The sequence below is a fragment of the Ylistrum balloti genome, unplaced genomic scaffold (assembly GCF_031769215.1).
Source record: "Ylistrum balloti isolate Yb309-2 unplaced genomic scaffold, AGI_CSIRO_Ybal_v1 Utg371890, whole genome shotgun sequence".
Taxonomy (NCBI): Eukaryota; Metazoa; Mollusca; class Bivalvia; order Pectinida; family Pectinidae; genus Ylistrum; species Ylistrum balloti.
The window spans coordinates 78,562-105,587 of NW_026782932.1; the positions used below are offsets into that span (position 1 = coordinate 78,562).

Sequence of the window (27,026 nt, forward strand, 5' to 3'; positions counted from 1 at the left end):
CCTATGTAATGAAGGAAAATGCAATCACCAAGACACCTGGTTCTATCACAATAAGATTTTGCGAGAGAGTCACAACGCCATCAGTAATCATTAACTTCCATATCAGAAAGCAAGGAAACATTCCAAAGACACAAGAAAATACATGATGGGTTCAGGATCGCAAAAAGGAAATTTTGATTTTTTGATTGATACCATTTAAAGCACATATAGACAGCGTGATTGAGCAGCAGTAACAGAGCGGTGAAGATTTTTGTTCTGTTTTTAGTTTTGCTTTTCTGTTTTTGTTTTGTAATGAGGTTTAACGTACTTCCCAGAGCTATGTAAACCACAGAAAAAAAAATTCAGAGAGAAAAAAGACAAATGTGTATATCATTAATCACTAATATGGACAAATCTTTTGACACACATGTCTGCAGACGTTTTCAATACTCATATATTCTTATATTCAATACATATGTTCGTAAAGGCATATATCAAAAGACTCAGTGGAAATACTCCAAAGTTACAAGTAAATGGATGTTCAACGATAGATAAAAACAATCAGATGTTGTCTATAAAGGTGGAATTAAGAAATGTATCATGTTTTTATCTGATAATGTAAATTACCAGGGTTACACGTTGTTGAAGTTATGATTTTGAAATATCAAACCTTTCTTTATCCTCGCTCATTATCCTCGCTCTTCATACTCACTCTTTATCCTCGCTCTTTATCCTCGCTCTTTATATTCACTCTTTATCCACACTCCTTATACTCACTCCTTATACTCACTCTTTATCCACACTCTTCATACTCACTCTTTATCCTCGCTCATTATCCTCGCTCTTCATACTCACTCTTTATCCTCGCTCTTTATACTCACTCTTTATCCACACTCTTTACACTCGCAATTTATACCCACTCTTTATACTCGCTCTTTATACTCACTCTTTATACACACTCTTTATACTCACTCTTTTTACCCACTCTTTATACTCACTCTTTTTACCCACTCTTTATACTCACTCTTTTTACTCACTCCTTTGACTCGCTCTTTATACTCGCTCTTCATACTCACTCTTTTTACCCACTCTTTATACTCACTCTTTTTACTCACTCCTTTGACTCGCTCTTTATACTCGCTCTTCATACTCACTCTTTATCCTCGCTCTTTATATTCACTCTTTATCCACACTCTTTATACTCACTCTTTTTACCCACTCTTTATACTCACTCTTTTTACTCACTCCTTTGACTCGCTCTTTATACTCACTGTTTTTACTCACTCTTTATACTCACTCCTTTTACTCGCTCTTTATACTCACTCTTTTTACTCACTCTTTATACTCGCTCGTTATACTCACTCTTTATATACAATATTTATCCACACTCTTTATACTCACTCTTTTTACTCACTCCTTTTACTCGCTCTTTATACTCGCTCTTTATACTCACTGTTTATACTCACTCTTTATACTCACTCATTTTACTCGCTCTTTATCCACGCTCTTTATACTCACTCTTTTTACTCACTCTTTGTACTCACTCCTTTTACTCGCTCTTTATACTCGCTCTTTATACTCACTCCTTTACTCGCTCTTTATACTCACTCTTTATCCACGCTCTTTATACTCGCTCTTCATACTCACTCTTTATCCACGCTCTTTATACTCTCTCTTTATACTCACTCTTTATACTCGCTCTTTATACTCATTCCACGCTCATTCCACGTATGAAATGAAATGGAAATTACACAATATACATAAGTAAGGAACTGAATCTTGCATCTATTGTCGATATCTCATTTTTGGCAATATGTAAATAAGTCTGCAAATCCTCGAATGTGAATAAGGTGTCTTTAATTCTTATGGATCTTGGTACCACGATATTAGATATATGTAGTAATACATACACAGTCACTTGTTCGCCACCAAAACAAAATTCTAATTTTGAATCGTCCTGGAATATATTTATACATTGTGTTCCTAGGTCCATCAACTAACAGATGATGATGATTAGTTTCGTTTGCCTCAGGACAGGAACAAGGTGGAATTGCTGATAGTTTATTTAAAGCAAAAGACGTATGTTAGTGAACTACGTTTCATTCTGAGCCTGACATGATATACAAAATGTATTTGAATTATCTTATTACCACTGATTCTTTTTGTAGTAAGTTCCTGTTCAGATTTAACTTTTTTGCTAACGGATTCATCACTTCCTATTGAGGCAGGAGCGGCTATGAAACTTTTCGATAAAAGTTTGCTCTACAGTTTGGTCTAAAACTATTTGGTTTCTAGTGTTATAGTGATGGATCCGAATATCGTTCTGGGAGAATGGAACTTAGATACAGCAGGGTAATGTTATTCATGGTGGTCTGTTTTGTAAATTATATTATTTTTTGACGGTCTTCCTTCAAGAAAGCGTTTACCGTCCTGTTTCGTATGATGTCGTATACACATGGAGAGTGTAACATTCCAGTTATTTTGTCCAAAGCCGGACACGAGACCGAATTACTTCCTTCCTTTCTTCTTTCTTTCATTCTTTCAATGGTGGGAACGTACATGATAAGTGGGGGAAAGTTTACCAACATCAAACTTTTGGAAAAATATATGTTAAGATTTCTGGCATATCAAGAAAATAAGAAAAATCACGTTTTAACCTTCTTTGAAATGCGATATGTACATCTTGTGTCGTAATCAATATGGAAAATCAACAGTGCTATAAGTACAACTAAAACAACATACACATTTACCAATCTTTTCAACTGTAGTTTTGCATTGAAAAATATCGGACTATCAATATCGCTTTTAAACACCTGACTTGGCGATAATGGCTTTTGTTGTCTTTTTAAATATACTGAGAAAATGTCATTAATTATAGTAACAATCAGTGCGTATAGCTGACATGTACATAACTATCAGATTGAAGGAAATATATACCCTTACTTTCATAGTTCAAGCATAAGTATGTGCCTGACACACAAATAATGTTTGGGTTTATCATTATTTAATTTTTTTTATTTTGTTCCATTTAATACATTAATCAAGCAGCTATTTCATTGACTTGATCTAGCTATAACAGTTCTTGGCATACTGCCAGCAAGAAGTAGAGGTGGACGTCTGCCGTTATATTTTGATACGAGTTGTTTCCCTTTGATCATTATGAACTAAGCAATTTTACCTTAGCCGGTCATTTTTTTCATTTTACCTATTCTTGCAGTGAAATATAAATCTTATGATAGCTAGTAAATCAAAGTTGATAGGTTATGTCTATCAATGTTGAAAAATCCTCGCTTCAAGCCATATTTTACTGTTTTCTTTCAATGTTCTCTTACTTGTACGCATGCGCACTGAAAGAAGGTAATGGAGAGGCCATGAAAATGGCGGAGCAAAAAAGACGAAACGGCCTACTTTCTAAGGGCATGAAATTGCCTGTAACGATAGAGGAAGCTCTAAATGATGTGCTCGTCGTATCCCTAGAAACCGGAAGCAAAGTTTTCCGTGGCATTTTGTTAGATATGAAGAAGAGGTAACGGAATATTCCTTCGAAAATACAACCCAATTTCTGTTTTTTTCTTGCATTTACATCTGTCATTCATCACGATTTTCCCATGCCAATTATTCGTTTGACGTGTTAAGCACTTTTCAGTAAAGAGGTTTGTTGGTATATGTGTATGTGTAGCTAATGCCATATGTATTTGACATGACTATTGGTGCATATTTTAAAAATACATTATTTGTAATCCACACCCCCCCTTCCCCTGATAAATATTAGGCCTATATTCTGCATCAAGTCCTGGATGCACGATGTGTAGCAAAATAAATGCTCATTTCTATTCTTAAACCTCACGTAAAGCAATATGATGTAAATGAGGCGAGATGTAAGTTCATTCTGCCAATGACACGTAATGCAACATTTGTTTTATTAAAAAAAAACTTTCATTCATTGAAAGTGAAAACTGGTCACGAGACCTTCCCAGATGATGACGATCTGTATTTCGTTCTATAACCACCACTCCCACTTGCACCTAATTTTGAAATTACAGTAACCAGATACAACTCTTTGTATAGCATCTTGCTTGGTAAGAGAACATGGCCGTGAAAAAATATGTTGCATTTGATGGAACTACAGATGTCTGTGAAACTTATCTTGCACATCAGAAAAGTCTCATTAATAATCTTAAAACCTTTTCTGATTATGCGAAAGATATGTAAGAGAAGAAAACATTGGTCACTCCCATGATAGAAATACTAAGTAGCATCTGAGACATGATGTGATAGTCTAGTTATGTCAAGATCTCTTGATGGATTCCTTTTATTAATCAATAAGCAGATATACATTGGAAAAAGACGTTTATCTCAGAAGTGTCACAGGCACATTGCATATAAATAAAGGTGCCATCAAATAGGGCTTTTCTCGTCCACTGAAAGGCAGAAAGGCCGTAAAAGTGGATGTTAAACCTGTTAAATAAAAAAATAAATATGGACAATGGAACTGATGATTAAATGCCATGGCATTGCTTTGGGACACTGGAGGATATCAGCTTTCCTAGTAGGAGAGTATAACATGATAAAATAATAGCTGTTTGATGTTTGAGAAAATCTCCATTTACATCATTGGATAGCACAATGTAGTATTTTTATAGCAAAGCTTCCTGATTTTATGCTTATAGTGGATGCTTCCTATGTTGCAATCAATATTGGTATTACGGTGAATAAGCTGGATGCCGCTTAATATTGTAAAAACACTCCAAAATGGGTTTATTTCTGCACTTAAATTATAGATAATATAAAGGACTTTGGTATTTTCTGTTATGGCAAGCTTTTACCTTGTAGATTTATTTATGATTGAGCAATTGTTAATTATCTCCTCCCTGTGGTTTGAAGCTGGTTGTATTCAAACTGATAACAGCCAAATATAAAGAAGCAATAGAATGAGTGTTGAGATATTGTATTTTATAACAACCAGAGAACTACCCAAACCTGAGACACTTCACTGAACTTTGATATATATACCGAACTGAGAAAACACGTCAAATAATAGTAGTTATAATAAACCTGTTCTATATTCTGAATAAGATACTGCCATTCAGTGTGACATTAAGTTTGCATTGACCAGAATGAGATCTATGCAAGATTTTCCCAACTGGTCTAGTCTAAATATCATGAGATACTGTAATGTACACTGTAAACTATATTTTTCACAATAAATATACAGTGGACTTTACATATATGAAAGCTCTGTTGACATTTGGGCACTTCTAGTTCAAATGTAGGAATAATAATTTTATCACTGATTCTTATGGTTCATCTAATACATAATTGTCCAGGCATACTATTACTTTTGAACAGTGTGAGATATCTTGATGAAACTTAAAACATAACTTTTATGGCTGCATCACACACACGTGCCAAAAATAGGTCAACGTGACCTTTACAGTACCTCAAGATTAAAGGTCAAATATGTGCAAAATTCCCAGGACATAAAGAATGAGTAATAACTTTTGAGTTGTCAAGGAAAGTTTGATGAAATTTAAGAAAAATAACTAAATCATCCACAGGTGGCTACAGTGCACTGAAATTAGGTTACTTTCACATTCACCTTCAGGTCAAAGGACAAATAAGTGCAACTTTTTAGGATCCACTTTTTGAAATAAAATTGTATCTTGATGACAACTGAAATGTTTACATCTCGCACAGGTGATGAGAAGTGCATTAAAGTAAGATCTCTGACTGTGACATCTGTCTTAACATCAAAGTTAAATTGAATGGAAATTTAGTATATATCTTGGCAATAATGTAATGATTTCTCATTATGATATAATGAATCAAAGACGATTTGAAGTTCAATGTGAAGTCACATTGTATAAGTGGAGATCAGTGATATGTTTTAAATAACAAAGTCTGTTTATCTTTTTACTGGTATATCTTATTCATATTTTTTTTATTTATCTCACTTCTTTTTCCATTTTTGTAAATGAATAGGAAAGAGGTTCTTTGCAAAAGGGACGCATACATTTAGGCGGCAGAAACACTTTTCAAGTTTTATTTTAGTCTTGCAAGTCATTTATTTCCAAGAATATGATACTGTTCATTGTAGATGTATCAATTTTTTGAAAAAGCCTACCACAAAAAAAGAGTGATGTCAAAGAAAAATTATGATTTGGTCAATTTAAGTAAATAACCTCATTATTTTATTTTGCTTATTGTCTTTTAGAAATCTACCACATGGAGTCCCATGGCAATTTGACCAGAGTGGATCAAACAATGGTAAAGATGTCCAACCTGTTACTGAAGGTGATACCAGCTCACAGCCGGAGGTAGCTGCCACATCAAATAGACACACATACCAACAAGACTGTAGTCAATATAACAGCCAGGCACCTCCACATCCAGTGGCCCTCACACGTGCACTTTACAAAGACAAAAATGTTCGGCGAATTCGATTACGCCCAAGGCAAACCTTGTGTAACAAATGTAAAGCTGTCTGTACTGAAACAGACAAAGGTATTGTGCCAGTCACAGCTGTAACAAAACAACAAAAACCCACACCAGTACACCAGCCATCTCCTGCACCGATATCGCGTAGGCCTCTCAAGGAAGGGTTGAGGAAACGACCAGCACCACAACCTAGTTCACAACCTCAGACTTATTCATCACGAAGGAAGTCACTTATTCAGAGCAAACCAGTCTCATCCAGGATTCCATCAAGAACTATGTTAACTCGTAGTGATTCTCTCCCGGAAAGTAGGGTTGTGTTATCGCGAAGAGTTTCTCTGACTGAATCTAAGACTGTGTCAAGTCGGAGGGAATCTTCTTCTGAACTTAGAAATGTGTTATCACGTAGAGAGTCTCTACCAGAGAGCAGAATAGTGTTAACTCGTAGGGAATCCCTTACAGATAAAATAGTGTCAAATCGTAAAGACTATAACTCAGAAAGTAAACCTGTGACATCTAGAAGGGATTCTAATCCCGAGACTAAACCATTACCATTGCGGAAAGATTCGAATGGTGAAGCAAAGTTATTGACTGCAGTTGTAAATGAGAATAAAATACAGAAATTAGATAAATCATCAGCAGCTAATACTAAGGCAAGTCCATTGATAAAGATAACAATTGGGGAAGGGACAGTTATCAAGATCCCTCCCCGTATCCATGGTGATGAGGTAGATGGAGAGGGACAGAGTCCAGTGAAGACACAAGAGACAGATTCTAATGATCAAACAAGTAGTTCAGAAGAAATGTCACCATACAAAAAGCTTAAAAGGGCATTTAAAAAACCAAAAGATAAGAAAGATTCAGAAAATAATTCTTCTGGAATTCAAATGTCTTATCTTGTATCTAGTCACCATAAAAAACACAAGCGGAAACATCGCCATCGTCATGGAAGTCATAGCAATGATAGTGATGTGTTTCAGCCAGAAGGTGATATGTTAGACATGTTTGATGAAAATGGTGAAACTCATTCAGAAACTACACAAACAGAGGTTATTTCTCAGCGTCCTCGACTCCTTTACACATGGCGACAAAACAAAGGACTTTCACCTAGGCGAGATATCAACAAAGGGCTTTCACCTCGGCGAGATGTCAACAAAGGGCTTTCACCAAGACAGGAAAACACATCATTCAGTAAGATTGACATATCTATGTCTCCAAAAATAGCACCAAACATAGAAAACACTTCATTTGGTAACCTGGACAAGGCTTTGTCTCCTAAAATTAAATCCAATGAAAATGTTGAGGTTCAGAAGAAAGAATATCGACTGAGAAGTCGAGAAAGGAATAGTACTGAATCTGAATCTGTGGACTCTGTTATAACAGATGATTCAGAAGAGTCATGTGAGGATGCCGATATGTTAGGTGATAGCTTTACAGTAAAGACTGTTCTGGACAGTGAAAATGACCATAGTGCAAAGTCAGAGGAATGTTCGGGAACAGAGGATGAGGAGGGGCCCCCTGGAGACACCAATATCGAGTCCCTACGACCTTTGATGATGAAAATTCAGACTCATGATGTCACAAAGTGTGTGGCTACGGATGGTAGGAGTATACATGTAGGGGACATTGTGTGGGGTAAAATACAGGGCTTTCCCTGGTGGCCTGGGCGTGTTCTCTCCATCACTGTAAGTCAGCGTGATAACGGAATCATGATTCGTCAGCTGGCTCATGTATCCTGGTTTGGGTCATCAACTATGTCTCACATACAGTGTTCAGACTTGTACCCATTCCTTGAAGACTTTAAACTACGGTTTAACAGGAAGAAACGTGGGCCTTACAAGATGGCAATTAAACAGGCCACAATAGCCGCACAGAGTATTACTAATACTCACCATATTGACTTCACAGAATTTGACTTATGACAGTAAGTACTTTGGAGTTTAAAGATTCAATTTGTATTTTAGTAATTTAAATAGAATTATTCATTTCATTTATTTTAGAACAATTGCAAGAAGTTATCATTTATTAATCACTCTTGTTAGCCAAGATGAAAGCTCGTGAGGGATCTTCAAAATTTTAATATTTAGAAGTTTTAAATTCAAGGAGTTGTTGTCAACTTTTATTGATTGAATAATATTAAATACTGAAAATACTCTTGTATATGATGAAAGTGGATGTAATTATAATATGATAATTAGGTACAGAATTATGTATGATTGATCAGAAACTGTAAGTAGATGAAACACATGCAATGACTTAAGAGTGATCTAGATATGATTAGGATAAAATTAGTAATTAAAATTGCTGATCATTTCAAAATTAATTTACTGATAAACACTTGCTGTTTACATTTCTATCAGATATGCATTGTTTCAAGATAAATTTACTAATCAAAATGTTTCACATGTTTATATAACACCATATGTATAATAGCAGAAATTTGTACATAGTAATAATTCCCAGTTGACAACTTATTACAGGTTCTCTCTGTACTTTTAATCAGCTTATGCCAATTATGTCACAATGTGGTATGATAATTCTTATTCTGACAGGGATATATCAGTGGCTGAATAGTTGTAATAGCATATAATAAAATTTAAATCCAGGCCTTAGTTGACCAATTCCTCTTTGTTATAAATATTTTCCGAACACAAATTGTTAAGTGTTTTCTTTGTTATTTTGAATGAATATGTAAAACAGCTCCTTTCTGATAATATGCATCAGAATAGCATAGAATTAAGTAAAAACTGTCTTAAAAAGATGTCTTTTACTCCTTAATTAAATAAAAGTTGTTGTAGGAGCTTCCAATTCAGTCTTCAGTAAACATAAGATTGGTGATATGCCCATTTGTGTATCTGTATATTATTACATATTTGTATTAACTATAGTTTGGTGAACTTTGTTGGACACGTCGTTGGTATTTCAGTATTGTTTGAAATATTATTGACAAAACTAATGAAAGTGATTAGAAACTGAAATAATGTAAATTTCATTATGCATTGACAATAATCATGCCGGATAAAGTTATGTATATATTGTAGTTCAGTAAAATTACAAGCCTTTTCATTGTCCTTTAAAAAGCTCACCTGCTGACTTTAAGATAATCTCATTAAAATCAGATGTTAATGAAATACTTGTACCTACATCTATTGTGGTACATGATGATGGACATATGTGTTTATTGGGATTGACTAAGAATTGATGTGTTGGCCTCCTGGGTTTATCATAGGAGGAATGTGGTGATGTGTCTTGTTTGAATATCGTCAGTATCTAAGGGACTTGTTTTGATTGTATATTTATTGTTTTAGTTGCAGATATGTTTGACTTTTGGAGACAGATGACCAGAAACCAAGGGCTGTCCTGTTTTTCCTTGGCAAAGTGGACACATGTGCATTGATAAGATATGTTAGTGATATTTCTGAAAGATATTTCTACATAACTACAGAGAATGTTCTATAATTATCAGTTGTTCTTTACTAGCTCTTGAACCAAGTACCTGGTACTTGTATTATTTGTCTCTTGGGATATAGAAGTGAAACAAGTTTACACAGAAATACAGATGTTTGGTAATGATTACGTGTATGATTTAGCTGTTCTGTTACCATTGATCTTTGGCCAGTTAATGACTTTGAGATATTAAAATGACTGCCTTTAGCTCTTTCACTAGACAGGAAGATTTCTCATTAACTAATGTTTATACAAGATTGTTAGGGATTTTATGTAAAAAGGGCACTTGTTAAATAATCTTTATTAAAACAGCCATTGTTAATTTTATCTTGGTCTGTCCATATGATTGTACTGAAATTGTTCATCCATCCTTTTAGGTGTTGTATGAGTGTTATATGACTCATTTAAATTGTATGTTAGTAAGTCAAAGTTCCTACCTTACAGCCCCAGCATATGTCTGTGTGTTCATGATATCATTTAATACTGGTTTTTCATGAATTTTCATCTTCCGTATTAATTAATTCTTGTATACATGTTAAATTTTCTTTACTTTGGGATATTTTTTCACTACTAAAATGTGTTTTTGCAATCAGAAATTTTAAGAATTAAGGTGTGAAGAATTTTTCTTTAGTTCTTATGATTACTTTGTAATGGTATTCAGGGTTTAGTACGTCTGCAGTTGGTGCATTGATTTATGTATTTTGTATAATTTTTTATATAAAAATTTCCTGGCTTTACTGTAAGTATCATTTGAAGGTTACTGTATGAATGTGGTATTAATTAAAAGAAGTAGTTAAAAAAAGATAACTTTTTTCCTGGAATGACACTTTGAAACTTGTCGAGAATAAATTGTCCTGATATCTTATTTAATAATGTTATGTATACACTGCACAGAATGTAGCAGTGGTGATGAAGTATAGTTTTGGTAATGTATTGTTTTATATAAAATATCAAAATGCTATATTAATGGTATATGTTGTTGATGGCTTTGGATGTAATTGTTTGATGGCCTGCATGCACCATCTTTCTGTTGTAGGAACACAAAAAAGTGGATGTGAATGTCACCTTGGAGTGATATTCTAGTGCTGTTGAAGTAACATGTTTAGTCACTGATCAAGTGTATATTTACTATGACTCAAAAATAGTAAGGCTAATAGTCTAAGGCCTGAGACATGCATTTTCATATGTCTATACTACTTGCAAATATCTTATCATGCTCAAAATATTTAGGATGCATGCTAAGTTAATACTGAAGATAGTGAAGTACTAGTTCCTTTGATAATTAGAACTCTTAAATTTTGAATAATGTTATTTATCTGAAGAAAATGTGTTTGTCCTCATATAACTATTATGAAAGATAGTGAAAAGTGCTTTAATTCCTTGTCCACTTCAGTAACTTCATAATGTGCTGTTCTGTTGAACTGAGTATCAATCCCCTCTGCAATTCAGCATGTACCCTCCTCGTGCCCAGTGACTGCTATATTATCCTAACCCCTTATCTGTTGATATGAATGACTATATACACCACTATCCTCTCTACTACACAGCACACTTTACCTGACCTTCGCTTAAGTGTGCTGCAGTAACTGCCTTAAGTATATATACATGGTAGATAGTCATATGACCAAAAGTGATGCATGTGCCCATAAACACACGAAATGGAGACCAACAAAATTGTTGAAGTGGCAGTGTTTTCAGGGCAATATTTCTGTGTGTTTTTGATGGTTAAATGACCATCCAGCTATATATACTTTTTTCAAACACTCTGCTGAAGGGACAGTAAGTGTTGCTGTTTTCAAATTGAAGACATCTTTGTGAACAGGAATCACCTCTTCTACATATTTGTTGGTTACCATTTTGTGTGTTCATGTGATGGTCACTTTATGTCCTATGATTCCCTATCATGATATAATGCTGTGATATAGATGCTTTTGAGATTACAAGAGTTTGTATTTCGATTTACTGTTTATATAATAAAGGTATTATCACAGGTTAACTTTAACATATCTAATTTTGTTGTAGTTCTTGATGAGTTTATTGTTTTGTTTTTAATCAATGTATGTCTGTCGTTTTTTTTTTTTTTTTTTTTTATTTTACATTTGTACTTCATATAAGGGGAGATAATTCAATTATTTCCCACTTTCAATAATATGTTGTTTAATTTTGCTTACTGAATGCAAAATATAAAAAACTATCATATGTTGCAGAATGTTATATCCTGTGCATGTTAATTGTATATCTAGTCTTATGAAAATGTAATTAAATAATTAATTCTTGAAATCAAATAACACCAAACTTTTCTTTCTAAATATTTCAAACTATTTTGAAGAATCATATAATTACATTGTTTATAATATCATCGAAGCTCTCTTGATTTGATAAGTAGTTTGTGATTGTAGGATTCTCTGTTAGCTAATGAATCACAATTTCTGCCTGTGGGTAGTTCAGATGGACTGCAGGTGATGGTAAAATGCTGGTACAGGTTTTACAATATATAGAATCATGAAATAAGTAATATAAACTAACAAAGGAAATCCAGGGTTTGAACATCATCCTTTTTTCAGATGAAACTTTGTACAAACAAACTATTATAAGGCACATTCAGTGATTTTGGAGTGAAATATATTTTAACTCTCACACTTGGTAGTAGCTTTATAAATGATGTCATGGTACAACTCGATATTCTACTAAATCGAGCATCTAAATATGACAAATTAGTGCAATATATGTACGGTATGACAATTATGTACACAATTTTGTTCTATCTTTAAGATACATGTATTTGATTAAAGTTTGATAGACTAAATAAATTTGGAACTTTCAGTTTATTTACATGTATAATTCTGTCAGATTTTTTTGTATGATTTTCTCACTTTTTATCATCGATATATTCATCTTACCATCTGTGTTCAGGCATATTTCATTAGAGATTCAAATGTATACATGAAAAGGGCAGAAAGATGTTATTATTAAGATTTAAGATGATGATATAGTTTATCTGTACATATGTACAAGTACCTTGTTGCCAAAACATGTGGAATGAAAAATGATTTGGTCGTATACCTCTGACAGGAAAATCTCCCCCAGTACCAGTTTTCATTATACCTTGGTCATATTTACATAGATTTGGTGCCAATTTTCAGGTGTGCTCATTTAGTCCTTCATTAAGCTTAAAGTTAGTTTTCAAGTGTCAGTATTAAAATTGACGGTTCATGACATTTTGAATTTTTCTTTTGATTATGGCATTTGAGGAAGTTCAGTGCACAAAGGAAAGGAATTTTTGTATCCCCTTAAACTATTACATATTGAATGCTAGATGAGTAGTTATGTAGATCACACAGGGAAAACTGAAATATACTGTGTAAAAATTTTCCTTTTTAGTCAGTAAAGTATGTTATAAAATGAGATTTATTTGGATACTTGCTCAAAGTCTAATCGTACATCAATACATCATATCAGTATGTCAAACAGCTAAAGGAATTCTTGCTTCTTCAGCATCTGATGCATATACCTTGATAAACATGTTCTTATCTTTTCTGCACTCTTGGTACATGTTTATATCAACAACATGGAAGGCTCCCTGTTTGCCGTTTTGATTGGTCCAAGACATAAATTGATATTTGTTTTCAAGATTTTAAAAAACGTATTAGTAACCAAAGTCAGTCAATATTTCTTGCTGGTCCAATACAATTTTCCTTTAAGCTTTATCCAAGAAACAACTTGGTATGCAGGACTTCTGAGCAGTTTTCAGACTAATTGACTCTTAGGATCTTCAACATGGAATAGACTCCTTAGATCTTTTCATGACATGTTCCAAGGTGCACCGAAGGTAAAGATAAAACCCTTAGATTTTGAAGCTGCTACTGATTTAGGAATAGTAATCATATTCATTTTGATTAACATTAAACAGAAAGAAATAATTTGTAAATTAACTTTCAAAATTCTGTATCATGGGAAAGAGACATTATCATGTTCTTTCAAAAATGATCCTGTATGAAAGAGTTGTGCCTTGAATGGAACTTTCTTTTTGCATTTTTGTTACGGTCTTGGATGTAACCATAGTCTTGGGATTTATTCAATGAACAGAATTGATTGTGAAACTTTTGTTAGATATGTTTATTCTGAAATACTTTTAAGTTGTTTATATTTGTACTGCATTGATTTTTCTTTTCTTTTTTAGTAGCATTACTTGCATTATTGATGGGTAAATCATGAATAAAAGAATGTAGGATGGCTGTAAGAAATGTCAATACTCCATGATACATAGGATCTACATGTATAGGGATGAACTCTGTGATACATAGGATCTCTATATAGGGACAGTCTCCATGATACATAGGATCTACATGTATAGGGACGAACTCTGTGATACATAGGATCTCTATATAGGAACAGTCTCCATGATACATAGGATCTACATGTATAGGGACGAACTCTGTGATACATAGGATCTCTAAATAGGGACAGTCTCCATGATACATAGGATCTACATGTATAGGGACGAACTCTGTGATACATAGGATCTCTATATAGGGACAGTCTCCATGATACATAGGATCTACATGTACAGGGACGAACTCTGTGATACATAGGATCTCTATATAGGGACAGTCTCCATGATACATAGGATCTACATGTATAGGGACGAACTCTGTGATACATAGGATCTCTATATAGGGACAGTCTCCATGATACATAGGATCTACATGTATAGGGACGGACTCAGTGATACATAGGATCTCTATATAGGGACAGTCTCCATGATACATAGGATCTACATGTATAGGGACGAACTCTGTGATACATAGGATCTCTATATAGGAACAGTCTCCATGATACATAGGATCTACATGTATAGGGACGAACTCTGTGATACATAGGATCTCTAAATAGGGACAGTCTCCATGATACATAGGATCTACATATATAGGGATGGACTCAGTGATACATTGGATCTACATGTATAGGGATGGACTCGGTGATACATAGGATCTCAATATAGGGACAGTCTCCATGATACATAGGATCTACATATATAGGGATGGACTCAGTGATACATAGGATCTACATATATAGGGATGGACTCAGTGATACATAGGATCTACATATATAGGGATGGACTCAGTGATACATAGGATCTACATGTATAGGGATGGACTCGGTGATACATAGGATCTACATGTATAGGGATGGACTCGATGATACATAGGATCTACATGTAGATGGACAGTCCCCATGATACATAGGATCTACATATATAGGGACAGTCCCCATGATACATAGGATCTACATATATAGGGACAGTCCCCATGATACATAGGATCTACATATATAGGGACAGTCCCCATGATACAGGGGATCTACATGTATAGGGACAGTCCCCATGATACATGGGATCGACATGTATAGGGACAGTCCCCATGATACATAGGATCTACATGTATAGGGACAGTCCCCATGATACATGGGATCTGCATATATAGGGACAGTCTCCATGATACATAGGATCTACATATATAGGGACAGTCCCCATGATACATAGGATCTACCTATATAGGGACAGTCCCCATGATACATAGGATCTACATGTATAGGGACAGTCCCCATGATACATAGGATCTACATATATAGGGACAGTCCCCATGATACATAGGATCTACATATATATGGACAGTCTCCCATAAGACTTGTAGAAGTATCTTGTTTTCCATTTTATTTATTAACTGTCAATACCTTACCCATATATCTGAATACAAAGATTGTTTTTTGTGTCTAGATAAAGTATGAAACAGGTAGACTTTAATAATAAATCTTTTGCTTATATTAAGAAATTTTCCACTGATGATGGGTTTTAGAATTTGTGCAACTGAATAATGGTATCAATTAATCCATATAAGGAGAAATGTTAATTTGCAGTCCGGGAGCTACCCACTTTCTTTATTACAAGTGAGAAGGAAGTGTAGTTTTGAAGTTTCGTGGTGTTATAATATAGTATGATATTAATTTGTCTTTCAGATACTTAAAAATTATATCTGACAAAAATGTACATGTATTTTTCAGTCAGTTTCTTTTATTTGAAAAGTTGCATTACATATCTACTTGGATGATATGGTTGAAACAATTAAGTTTTTATCAGCAGAGTTTGATTTATATGATTTCTTTGTCAGATGTGTTTGGATGGGACGAGATGGATTTTGTCGATGGTAAATTAATTATGAATTAAAACCTGATAGATATGGGGAGAGGTTTTGAAAGCTGTGATACAGTGGAACAGATGGCCAGATAGATTATATTGTTATTACATTTCTCAACTCATTTTACTTCTATGACATTGATGCGTATACATGAATGTAAAAGAAATGTATATATAAGTTGAAATTAAAAACCACCTAAGGCAAATTTGACAATGTGGCTCTATTTCTTTTTCATTCTTGAAAAATTCTATAATCAACGGAATCTGCCAGATCTTTGAACTAGTTTCAGTTATCTAACAAGATACAGTCAAACCTATCCTATATACCACCTCAGTATTATTCAATCTGATAAAATCATAGTAATGGAACTTTCATACCTTGAGTGGTCTTTATAGACAGGTTTGACTAGTTTGCTTGGTTAAATATCACCTATGATCAGCCAGGGGAATTTCAAAGAAGAGTCTTCTGGTAGTGAATGGCAGCTGCCTCATTTAACATAGGAGCAGCCAGTCATCCAGAGCAAGCATGATAAAGCGTCTCGCTTGTTGACACAACCACTAGTGGACAGATTAGTCCATTTCTCAGCTTCCTCTTCCATAGGAAGTGGAGTGATCAGATTGACTGTAAAACACTTATCGACACTTGAGTGAGTTTAATGTACAAAAGATGACTCAAATCGTCAAGAACCGTTTATATATGTTTATATATGTTTAAGTGTAAACAGATTATTTAGATGAAACTTTAGAACAAACCAAAAGAACATGAATTTCTTCTGGCAACAACCAGATAATGATACCAGGCCCTCACATCTTTTCCTTTGTCTATTGCAGACACACCGATGAGAATAACGAACATTGACCTTTATATATGTTGCTTGAGGAAGAGAATATATACTAGAGATTGTCATGAGATCAATAAAATTAGGCCATACCCTTCACCAACTGCTACATGTATGTTCTCTAACCTGTAGAATTGGTTGTAGATTGAGGTAATATTTGCTAGGTTATCTGACCCAATGGTTCAGGATGACCTATAAGCCACTATGTTACATCTGTCATCATGCGCCATCCACTGTGTGTAAACTTTCTATTCAAATGACTTCTTCTTAATACCCAAAAGGTCCAGGATGCTGATATTTGGCCTGTAGCATGATGGAATGAAGGGTTACCAAGATTGTTAAAAATGAATGACCTTGACTTACTTTCAAGATCATAGGGGTAAAATATGTTAAAATCTTTAAACAATTTATTCTCAATAATTATAAGGTCAAGGGTGCTGATAACAGGCTTGAAGCATGCTAGGATGTAGGACTAACAAGTTTGTTGATATGAATGACTTTGACCCACTTTCAAGGTCACAGGTGTCAAATGTGTTATAATGTTTAAAAACCAAAAGGCCTAGATTGCTTATATTGGGCCTGTAACATGATGGGATGAAGGACTACCAAGTCTGTTAAAATGGATGACCATGACTCATACTTTCAAAGTCAAGATGTCAAATACATTGTAAGTGAAATATTTTAAACAACATTTTCTCAACGACCAAAAGGCCCATGGAGCTGATATTATGAATGTTGCTTGCTGGAATTAAGGCCTATCAAATTTATGCAAATGATTGACCTTGACCTACTTTCAAGGTAACAGGTCTCAAATATGTCAAAATTTTCAGACAACTAAAATGTCCAGGTTGTTGATATTGCCCCTGTAGCATCCTGGGATTAAGGTTTATAAAGTTTGTTGTATTGAATGACCTTGACCCATTTTCAATGTCACAGGGGACAAACGTGTAAAAATCTTTTAAACAACTTCTTCTCAATAACTAAAAGCCCCAGAGTGCAGATATGCTGGGATGAAAGGGTTATCAATTTTGTTCATTAGATTGACCTTTTGTTTTCAAAGGTCACATGGGTCAATGTATTAAAATCTTTTAAACAACTTTCAATAATCAGAAAGTCCAAGCTGTTGATATTGGTTCTTTAATATAAGTGGATGAAGGGCTACCAATTTATAAAAATAATAGATGTTGACCTATATTCAAGATCTCTGGGGTCAAAAGTTGCATGCTTTTTCAACAAGCAATATGTCTGAAGTAATGGCATTTAATAGACAAAATGGCAAAGAATATGATTTAAAGTTACAGAAAATGTCTTCATGAACCAACAATGCTTTCTATGTAAGGTGTAGAGTAGTTGAGCAATTTATTTTAGGTCCATTTGGCTTCTTTTATATATACATTGTAGGTCTTTATAGTCGAATAGGCCTCTTGTTATGGATATTGTGATGTTTAGAATAATCAGATCAACCTCAACATTTAAACAGCACAGGTGGTTGGAAGACAGAAAGAAATGAAAGTACTGACAGTGTTGTGCTTAATCAGCTAAGTGATTATTTGGCCTTGTTTATTATGTTCTAAATGTTGAGGAATGATGAATGGACAATTGGCCTCTCCTGGATGACATTTTTATATAAGCATAAATGTAACAAAATACTTTTAAAAAACAAGTTGCCAAGTCCTTTAATATCCTTTTCAGATATACTGATATTTGTTGTGCATGTCAACCATATTTGAATAATTTATCTTTATACTGCACTTTGACTGTTGTGAATTTTCCATTTCTAGGTAGTAACAATCCTTTTTTGCAACCTGGTGATTACATACAATTGTACAACAATTTATCCGATATTCTAGGGGTTATTCCCAATAACTTGATTTCTAGGAAACATGTCGACATGTGACAGATAAACTCAGTGTTTTCATTGATGCAGTTTAATGAAGATGCTCTATGGTTATGATGTAATCATAACCTTGATCATTGAGAAATCCTCTGATATTCAGTAATTGATTTACCTGAAGGTTTTGTATGCTCATCTGCTCAAGGGACAAGTGAGCTCTGCTGTGGTGTCATGTTTGTTCTGCTTCAAGTATTTACTTTAAAACATTTTCTTTTCTATAAGAATTACGAGGCCCAGGGTAATTATACTTGGTTAGTCTACTGAATCATGAAGAAAACTAGGGCCATTGTACTTGACCTGTGGCATGTTGTAATGCAGGACAACCAAATTGAGGGTTGTGATTTTAAGCTAGTAGGATCCTGGAATGAAAGGATAGCAAGTTTGTTTAAATGAATTATCTTGACCCACTTATTTAGGAATATATACGAAACTAAAAATGTGTAAAAAAATGTTTAAATGACAAAAAGCCTCTGGGTGTTCTAATGAAGTTCAGCATGCTGGAGTGATATCAAGTTTGCTCAAATGAATGACAGTAATCCATGTCCTATGTCAAAATTTGTATGTCTGTATGTCAATTGGTGGTGACCGCATCAGTCTCTGAATGTCATAATAATCTCTGGTGACCTCATCAATCCATTTGACCTCATCAGTCTCTGAATGTCATAATAATCTCTGGTGACCTCATCAATCCATTTGACCTCATCAGTCTCTGAATGTCATAATAATCTCTGGTGACCTCATCAATCCATTTGACCTCATCAGTCTCTGAATGTCATAATAATCTCTGGTGACCTCATCAATCCATATGACCTCATCAGTCTCTGAATGTCATAATAATCTCTGGTGACCTCATCAATCCATTCAACCTCATCAGTCTCTGAATGTCATAATAATCTCTGGTGACCTCATCAATCCATTCAACCTCATCAGTCTCTGAATGTCATAATAATCTCTGGTGACCTCATCAATCCATTTGACCTCATCAGTCTCTGAATGTCATAATAATCTCTGGTGACCTCATCAATCCATTTGACCTCATCAGTCTCTGAATGTCATAATAATCTCTGGTGACCTCATTAATCCATTTGACCTCATCAGTCTCTGAATGTCATAATAATCTCTGGTGACCTCATCAATCCATATGACCTCATCAGTCTCTGAATGTCATAATAATCTCTGGTGACCTCATCAATCCATTCAACCTCATCAGTCTCTGAATGTCATAATAATCTCTGGTGACCTCATCAATCCATTCGACCTCATCAGTCTCTGAATGTCATAATAATCTCTGGTGACCTCATCAATCCATTCAACCTCATCAGTCTCTGAATGTCATAATAATCTCTGGTGACCTCATCAATCCATTCAACCTCATCAGTCTCTGAATGTCATAATAATCTCTGGTGACCTCATCAATCCATTTGACCTCATCAGTCTCTGAATGTCATAATAATCTCTGGTGACCTCATCAATCCATTTGACCTCATCAGTCTCTGAATGTCATAATAATCTCTGGTGACCTCATCAATCCATTTGACCTCATCAGTCTCTGAATGTCATAATAATCTCTTGTGACATCATCAATATCTACATGTCTTATTAGTTTCTGTTAACTTCATTCATCTTTGCATGTTTTGGCACTGTTAACGTGGTGCAGGCATCGGGAAATGAAAACTGAAAGAACAGAATACAAAACGATGATGATGTGTATTTACAAGGCAGAACTTTGGAGATAAGACTCGCTCACAAACACACACTCACTCACTCCCAAAATAAAGAAATACAAATGTTTATGTAGCTTCACAAACACGGCGATGGTGACCCAGCTAATAATGTGCAGACATCTAAACAGAGTTAACACAACAGTCGCTAACCCGCTACCCAGCTCAATCCAGAGCCACAGGTAAAAATACCACTTCGAGCAGTATCATGCTCATATACACCATAATTGGAGTAAGTACTGTGTCCACAACACGACAACAAACCTCAGTGGTTGAAGAATACTCCAAAGCACAGCATGATAATTCCCGCATAGACGGACGGCTGTCCTTGACCCTTGCGAAAGGTGATCATTTTGGTCGGTACTGATGCCTGAGCAATACTGTGTGGAAAGCACTTGCCGGTTACACATTTCCGCCCAACACCAGTGCCTAATTATGTAACTTACCGCAGTAATGATGATAAAAACGAAGATACATATAAACAATCAATTTGATATATACTATCAACAATATATATGCTTCTCTGACTGGCACTATCAAGGGACTTCACCTATATCTGAATATCTTATTACCCTCTTTTAAACTCAATAATCTGTGATGACCTCACCAATGTCTGCAGTCTGAATAATCTCTGGTGACCATCAATCTCTGTAAGTCATAATCTCTGGTGACCATCAATCTCTGTAAGTCATAATCTCTGGTGACCATCAATCTCTGTATGTCATAATCTCTTGTGACCATCAATCTCTGTAAGTCATAATCTCTGGTGACCATTAATCTCTGTAAGTCATAATCTCTGGTGACCATCAATCTCTGTATGTCATAATCTCTGGTGACCATCAATCTCTGTATGTCATAATCTCTGGTGACCATCAATCTCTGTATGTTTTGTTATTTCTCATGGTCTGAAAAATCTCTGCTGATTTATCTCTGCCAGTCTCCAACATCTGCAGATCTATAAAGGCCTACCAATCTTTACTATTTTTACCATTTAATCATTCTCTATTTTTACACACTGATAATAAAAACAAAACTTTAGGTGTTCATGTATTTTATGATATTTTATTACACAAACTGATGTGGATACAGTGATAAAAATCAACCAATATCTTACTGATAACACAACTACAATGTCTTATACAGTGAATGATGTTGACTGGAATTAATGCTAATACTACATGATACACAATACAACACTTTCCAGTGATATTTTCTTGTTGTAGGGATTACTGTTTATTGGCATTCTGTGCAAAATTTACAGAGTATCCACCAGTGTTTGGGTCCTGGTTCAGCTGGAAATTATCAGTAGACAAGCCGAAGGGTTTCAGTATCATGTTTCCAAGATCCTTCAGCTTACCTGGAAATGAGAATATAGACTGAGTACAGTCAAACTTGCATGAAGGAGCACCTTTTAATAGCTGACACCTGTTTACAAAATGAGGGCCAGGGGCCTTAAGGGTCATCTGATAATAAAGACCTATATATGAAAGAGGCCAAGTAGGCCTAAAATAAATTGCCCAACAACACTACACCTTACTTAGAAGACATTGATTAATTCAGAAAGACATTTCCTACAAACTTTAAATCATATTGTTTATAAATGGACTATACAGATGCCATTACTTCGGACATATTGCTTGTTGAAAAATCATGCCACATTTGACCCCAGAAATGTTGAATATAGGTCAACGTCTATCATTTTTATAAATTGGTAGCCCTTCATCCACTTATGTTAAAGAACCAATATCAACAGCTTGGACTTTCTGATTATTAAAAGTTGTTTAAAGATTTTAATACAGTTGGCTCATGTGACCTTTAAAAAGAAAAGGTCAATCCCATGAACAAAATTGATAACCCCTTCATCCCAGCATGCCTGCACTCTGGGCCTTTTGGTTATTGACAAGAAGTTGTTTAAAGATTTTTACACATTTGTCCCCTATGACATTGAAAATGGATCAAGATCGTTCATATTAACAACTTTATGAACCTTCATCCCAGAATGCTAGTGGGGTACCATTAACACCATGGACATTTAAGTTGCTTGTTTAAATAGCATGCTACATACCCAATATCAAGACCCTTGGCATTTTGGTTATTGAGAAGAAGTTGCTTATGCACTTCAAGAAAATTGACTCCTGTGACCATGACAGTAGATCAAAGTGAACAAATTTGGTAGCCCTTCATCCCAGATCCCTCAATCAAGGAAATTCATTTTAACAACTTGCTAACCCCTCATCCCAGCAAGCTAAAGGCCAAATATCAGTACCATTGGTTTTGTGATTATTGAGAAGATTTGTATAAAGATTTTGACATATCTGACACCTTTGACATTGAAAGTAGGTCAAGGTCAGTAATATAAACAAACTTTGTAGCCCTACATCGCAGCATACAACACGCCCAACATCAGCACCCTGGGTCATTTTGTTATTGAGAAGGAGTCGTTCAAAGATTTTAAGATATTTGACCCCAGTGACCTTGTAATTGTGTCAAGGTCATTCACTTCATGAAATTTGATGGCCCTGCATTCCGTCATGCTACAGGCTCACTATCAGCAGTCAGGGCCTTTTTGTTATTGAGAAGAAGTCATCTAAAGCTTATAACATATTTAACAACTGTGATCGGTCAAGGTCATTCATATTATCAAACTTGGTAGCCCTACCACCTAGAATGCTACAGGCCTAATATCAGTACCCTGGGCATTTTGGTTATTGTGAAGAAGCTGTTTAAATTTTAACATATTTGACCCCTGTGACCTTGGGTTATTGAGGAGAAGTCATCTGAATGGAAAGTTTATGCCATTTGTTGGTCCTCAAATGCATTTTATGAAACAAAATCACTATCATCTCTCTATTTTGGGTAAAATCCATAGCAAGCTACAAGTATAAAATGATACAATTATGAATGTCTCCTTAAGTTCATTTATATTCACTTGTAATCAACAAGATAGATCACCAATGTGACATGTATCAACACTTTAATATCCACTTCCCTGAAACAAAATGTCTTGTAACTATGCTATAGTCTTTGCTTATGCATGTAAGGTTTCACAATTTCCTGATCTTAGATGTCAGTTAAAGTACATCTAAATTTTAAGCCACACCAAAGACTTTTAATTGCTTTTAGGAAAAAACTGAACAAAAAAATTGCATTTTCTCATTCATAGTTCCCGATATTTATCTGAAAATCTCTGTTTGCAATTACAAATTTTGAAAATATGCTGTCTACTTTTTACATAAATTTATAAACCAAACCACTATTCAGTCTTGCCATTGATAAGAATGTCAGGAAAAGAAATGTAAGTACATTCTAAAAATAGATCTACCAACCTGTCCATGATTTTTCTATAGCTATCTATTGGATTAAACTGTGCAGTGTATGGTTTATTGACTTTTAAACAAAGAGCACAACATTTTTTTTAAAACAATGTGTAGTTTATTATGACATACAAGTCTCCATCAGTTTACTGTAAATATGCCTTCTCCACAATTACTTCTAAAAGCACTCTATCATTACCTGTGCACTAATATGTCAGAGTTACGAGGATAAAAATCCTCTGTAATGAGAAGATACATTGTATGTTGAACTTCCAGTGCATCCTCTCAAGTCCAAGAATGTTCCCAACCTGTTAGAGATCAATAACTCGAAACTCTAATTCTCAACATATATATAGCCATGCTTGCTTACTTTACAAAACTGTGTTGATTTTCACTGTAGTTAATACAATACCAATGGCATTACCTACCCATCATTTCTGCTTTCATTTTCTCATTCCTTTCCTTTATTTGATCTGGCAATCTCTGAAAACGCAAACAGATACAAGTATACATTTTGAACTATAGCAATAGTTAACATATTGAGCATGTACAAACCCTTCTGAGATCTGAAAATAAGAAAATTATTTATTGACAGATAAAAAAAAATGTACTCTTAACTTCAAGAAGACCAAAATGTTAGTTGGTATAAAAATCACAGTAGTAGACCACTCACCATGTAAACAGCTTCCTTATCAAACTGATACAGCCCAGAAAGATACAAAGAGGCAGTTTGATGGAAGTAATAGTTGTACAATGTATAATAAGTCTAGTCAACAGCTACACTTCAGACATCATAAAATCAAGATTTATAAGTATCAATCTATTACTCGACAAAAACAGTATATAGAGGTGGTCTCTCCAAAGAACTGTTTCATTCAGAGGAGTGGAAGTCTTTCGAGACAGTGCAGAGTACTGTCAGAAGAAATGTATATGTGATTTACAATTTTGGTTATATAATTCAATTATCTTGTTATATTGGTATCTATATAGTCTGTCATTTTCAAGTTCAATCATTTCCTAATTCAACCATTATCAGGCAAAATAAGACTTTCTGATTTCACATAAACCGAATGTGATTAAATATGAAGTGTATCACTCCAGACTGCTTTTACTCTACTGGCCAACTGCTACGTACCATACAGGCAACTCTGGCTAAGTGTTGACCAGGGTCAAGTTCCAGCACTTTCTGGTAGTCAACTAGAGCCTCGTCTAATTTATCCTCTCCTTCGTACAGTTCAGCACGCCTCAGCAAAGCCTTCAGGTAGTGTGGGTGGAGATTTAGGGCACGACTGCAGTCTTTGATAGCATCCTCCTTGTGATCCTTATCATAAAGTCAAATTGATGTACTTACTGAAGGGTACTTTTCAATGGTACAGAAAAACATTTCATGATTAGACTATGGCAATCGAGAAAGTTAAACAGGAAGCCCAAAATGATTTCATACATATTTCTTACATACAACTTAACAACATATATGTAACTAACTGTTGGTGGAGATATAATAACTGCTAAGAGAAACCAGAAGATGACCAAATTGCAGCTCACCAGTTTAACTTTACAGACAGCTCTATTGGAAAACATTATAGCTCTGTCTTTTGGAAAGCTCAGCGGACATATATGAAGGGCTCTTGTGTAGCAACGTATCGCTTCCTTGTAGCTTTGATCCTTAAACAATTTGTTTCCTTCTTCTTTACAGCACTGTGCTTCCTTATGTTTTTCCTGTTGAAATAATTTAAACACCATTCTACATAATCTAATTTGTAGTAATGATGCTGTTTTACTATATATACAATATATATATAAGTTACAAAGATATCCTAAGTGTTTCAAAAGTTTTGCAGTCTAATGTGGTTAGTAACTTCTATTAAGAAACCAAACTGAAGTCTCTTCTAGATCTACCAACTACCTTTGCGAGAAAAACCTAACCATTCAAGTATGATATTTAAGTGATCTGCATGCTGCAGGCTTGAATCCTTGGGTCTGCATATAGACTTATCATCAGTTGTATCCATGTCCTTACTGAGGCAGGTAAATTGTGGGGAAAAATACTTTTATGTTTGCATTGAAATTAGACTACAGATCAGTCCAATGATCTATCATGTAGATTATGTCACCATGGGGATAGTTTTGTTTTCAATACCAATTGATGATTCATGAATTGTAGCAAGGATATAGTAAGTGTTCATATAGGCTAGAAAAGAAACAAAAATGTGCACGATTCCAACTTCAATTACCCCCTTTTCTTCCTCTGTCAATTTTTCTTCCAGTTGCTTTAACTCCTCTTCATTAGCCTCGCCTTCTTCCGCTGATTCATAGTTCTCATCTTCTTCACTGTCAGAATCTTCATTTTCAAGACCTTTATCTACGTTCACTTCTGTGTTTAATGCATTCCGGCTGTCTTTTGAAAGTTCATCACAGAAATCAAACTCATTCATATCAACATCATTTGATGCATCAGTTTCTTTTTGTGAAGACAATATTTGACTAGTTATATCAAATGATCCATTTGTGTTGATATCTGAGAAGCTGGCAGTTATGTCGTCCATATCATTGTTATCTGTGACTTGAATGCCACGTTTCTCTATATCGTCATTGTCCTCCACCTGTACAGATTTTCTATCTGTTCGGGAATGTCTCAAATCAACGTATTTTCCATCCGCTTCCTTCTCGCATAAATGGTGCAATGTTGTTGTAGTCTTTGTATTGTATCCATCTGTTTCCTGAACACCAGAGCAAACTACCGTATCGAAAGAATCGTGAAACTGTTCCTCCAATTTAACGTCAGACAACGACGATTCGTCATCACTGACATCGGACTCCCTTTCCACTTGACGAACCACAGTACCGACTTCTTCAACAGGATTCGACATCTTTATACGTTGATTACGGTTAACAAATATAAATTAATAAGTCATTTTAAACAGCAGGCTGCCATGATCCAGTCAACAACAGCAAACAAACAGGATCGTCATCCTAGAACTTTCGTTTCCAACAATTCAGTGTCAAATCACTGCTTGCTTACAAAACCATTATTTTGTAATCCTTGTAAAACTTTCCCCTGACCACGGCAATAATCAACCAAACTAAAGTTGAGTACGCCTACAGTGATGAATTTCCGGCTTTGTCATTTCCGGATAATTATTTTCTATACCAGAATATATAATGTCATATATACATATTATTTAAAGATAATAGCAATAAGAA

The 27,026-nt window shown here is 34.8% G+C and overlaps 2 protein-coding genes across 2 annotated transcripts; one reads left to right on the forward strand and one right to left on the reverse strand.

Moving 5' to 3' along the window:
- Window positions 1-3,350: 3,350 nt before the first annotated feature.
- LOC132563868 (PWWP domain-containing protein 2A-like) lies at window positions 3,351-8,329 on the forward strand. Its single transcript, XM_060228625.1, is given in 3 exon segments — window positions 3,351-3,505; window positions 6,194-8,265; window positions 8,268-8,329. Coding segments are annotated over 3 exon segments (2,289 nt in total).
- A 13,221-nt stretch (window positions 8,330-21,550) lies between these two features.
- Window positions 21,551-26,804, reverse strand: LOC132563866 (tetratricopeptide repeat protein 1-like). Its single transcript, XM_060228623.1, has 5 exons — window positions 26,057-26,804; window positions 25,368-25,541; window positions 24,958-25,143; window positions 24,251-24,305; window positions 21,551-21,865 (listed from the first exon to the last, which is right to left on the reverse strand). Exons 1-5 carry the CDS (start codon window positions 26,690-26,692, stop codon window positions 21,735-21,737), a joined length of 1,182 nt encoding a protein of 393 aa, XP_060084606.1. The 5' UTR covers window positions 26,693-26,804; the 3' UTR covers window positions 21,551-21,734.
- Window positions 26,805-27,026: the final 222 nt, after the last annotated feature.

Bases quoted from the DNA above. Each gene is read 5' to 3' on its own strand.
- LOC132563866 (XM_060228623.1), bottom strand. From the start codon at position 26,692: ATGTCGAATCCTGTTGAAGAAGTCGGTACTGTGGTTCGTCAAGTGGAA. The intron at 25,542-26,056 runs GTAATTGAAGTT...TTATTTCAACAG, and splicing joins TGACAGAGGAAGAAAAGGGG to GAAAAACATAAGGAAGCACA. The intron at 21,866-24,250 runs GTAGGTAATGCC...TCTCATTTCCAG, and splicing joins AATGAAAGCAGAAATGATGG to GTAAGCTGAAGGATCTTGGA.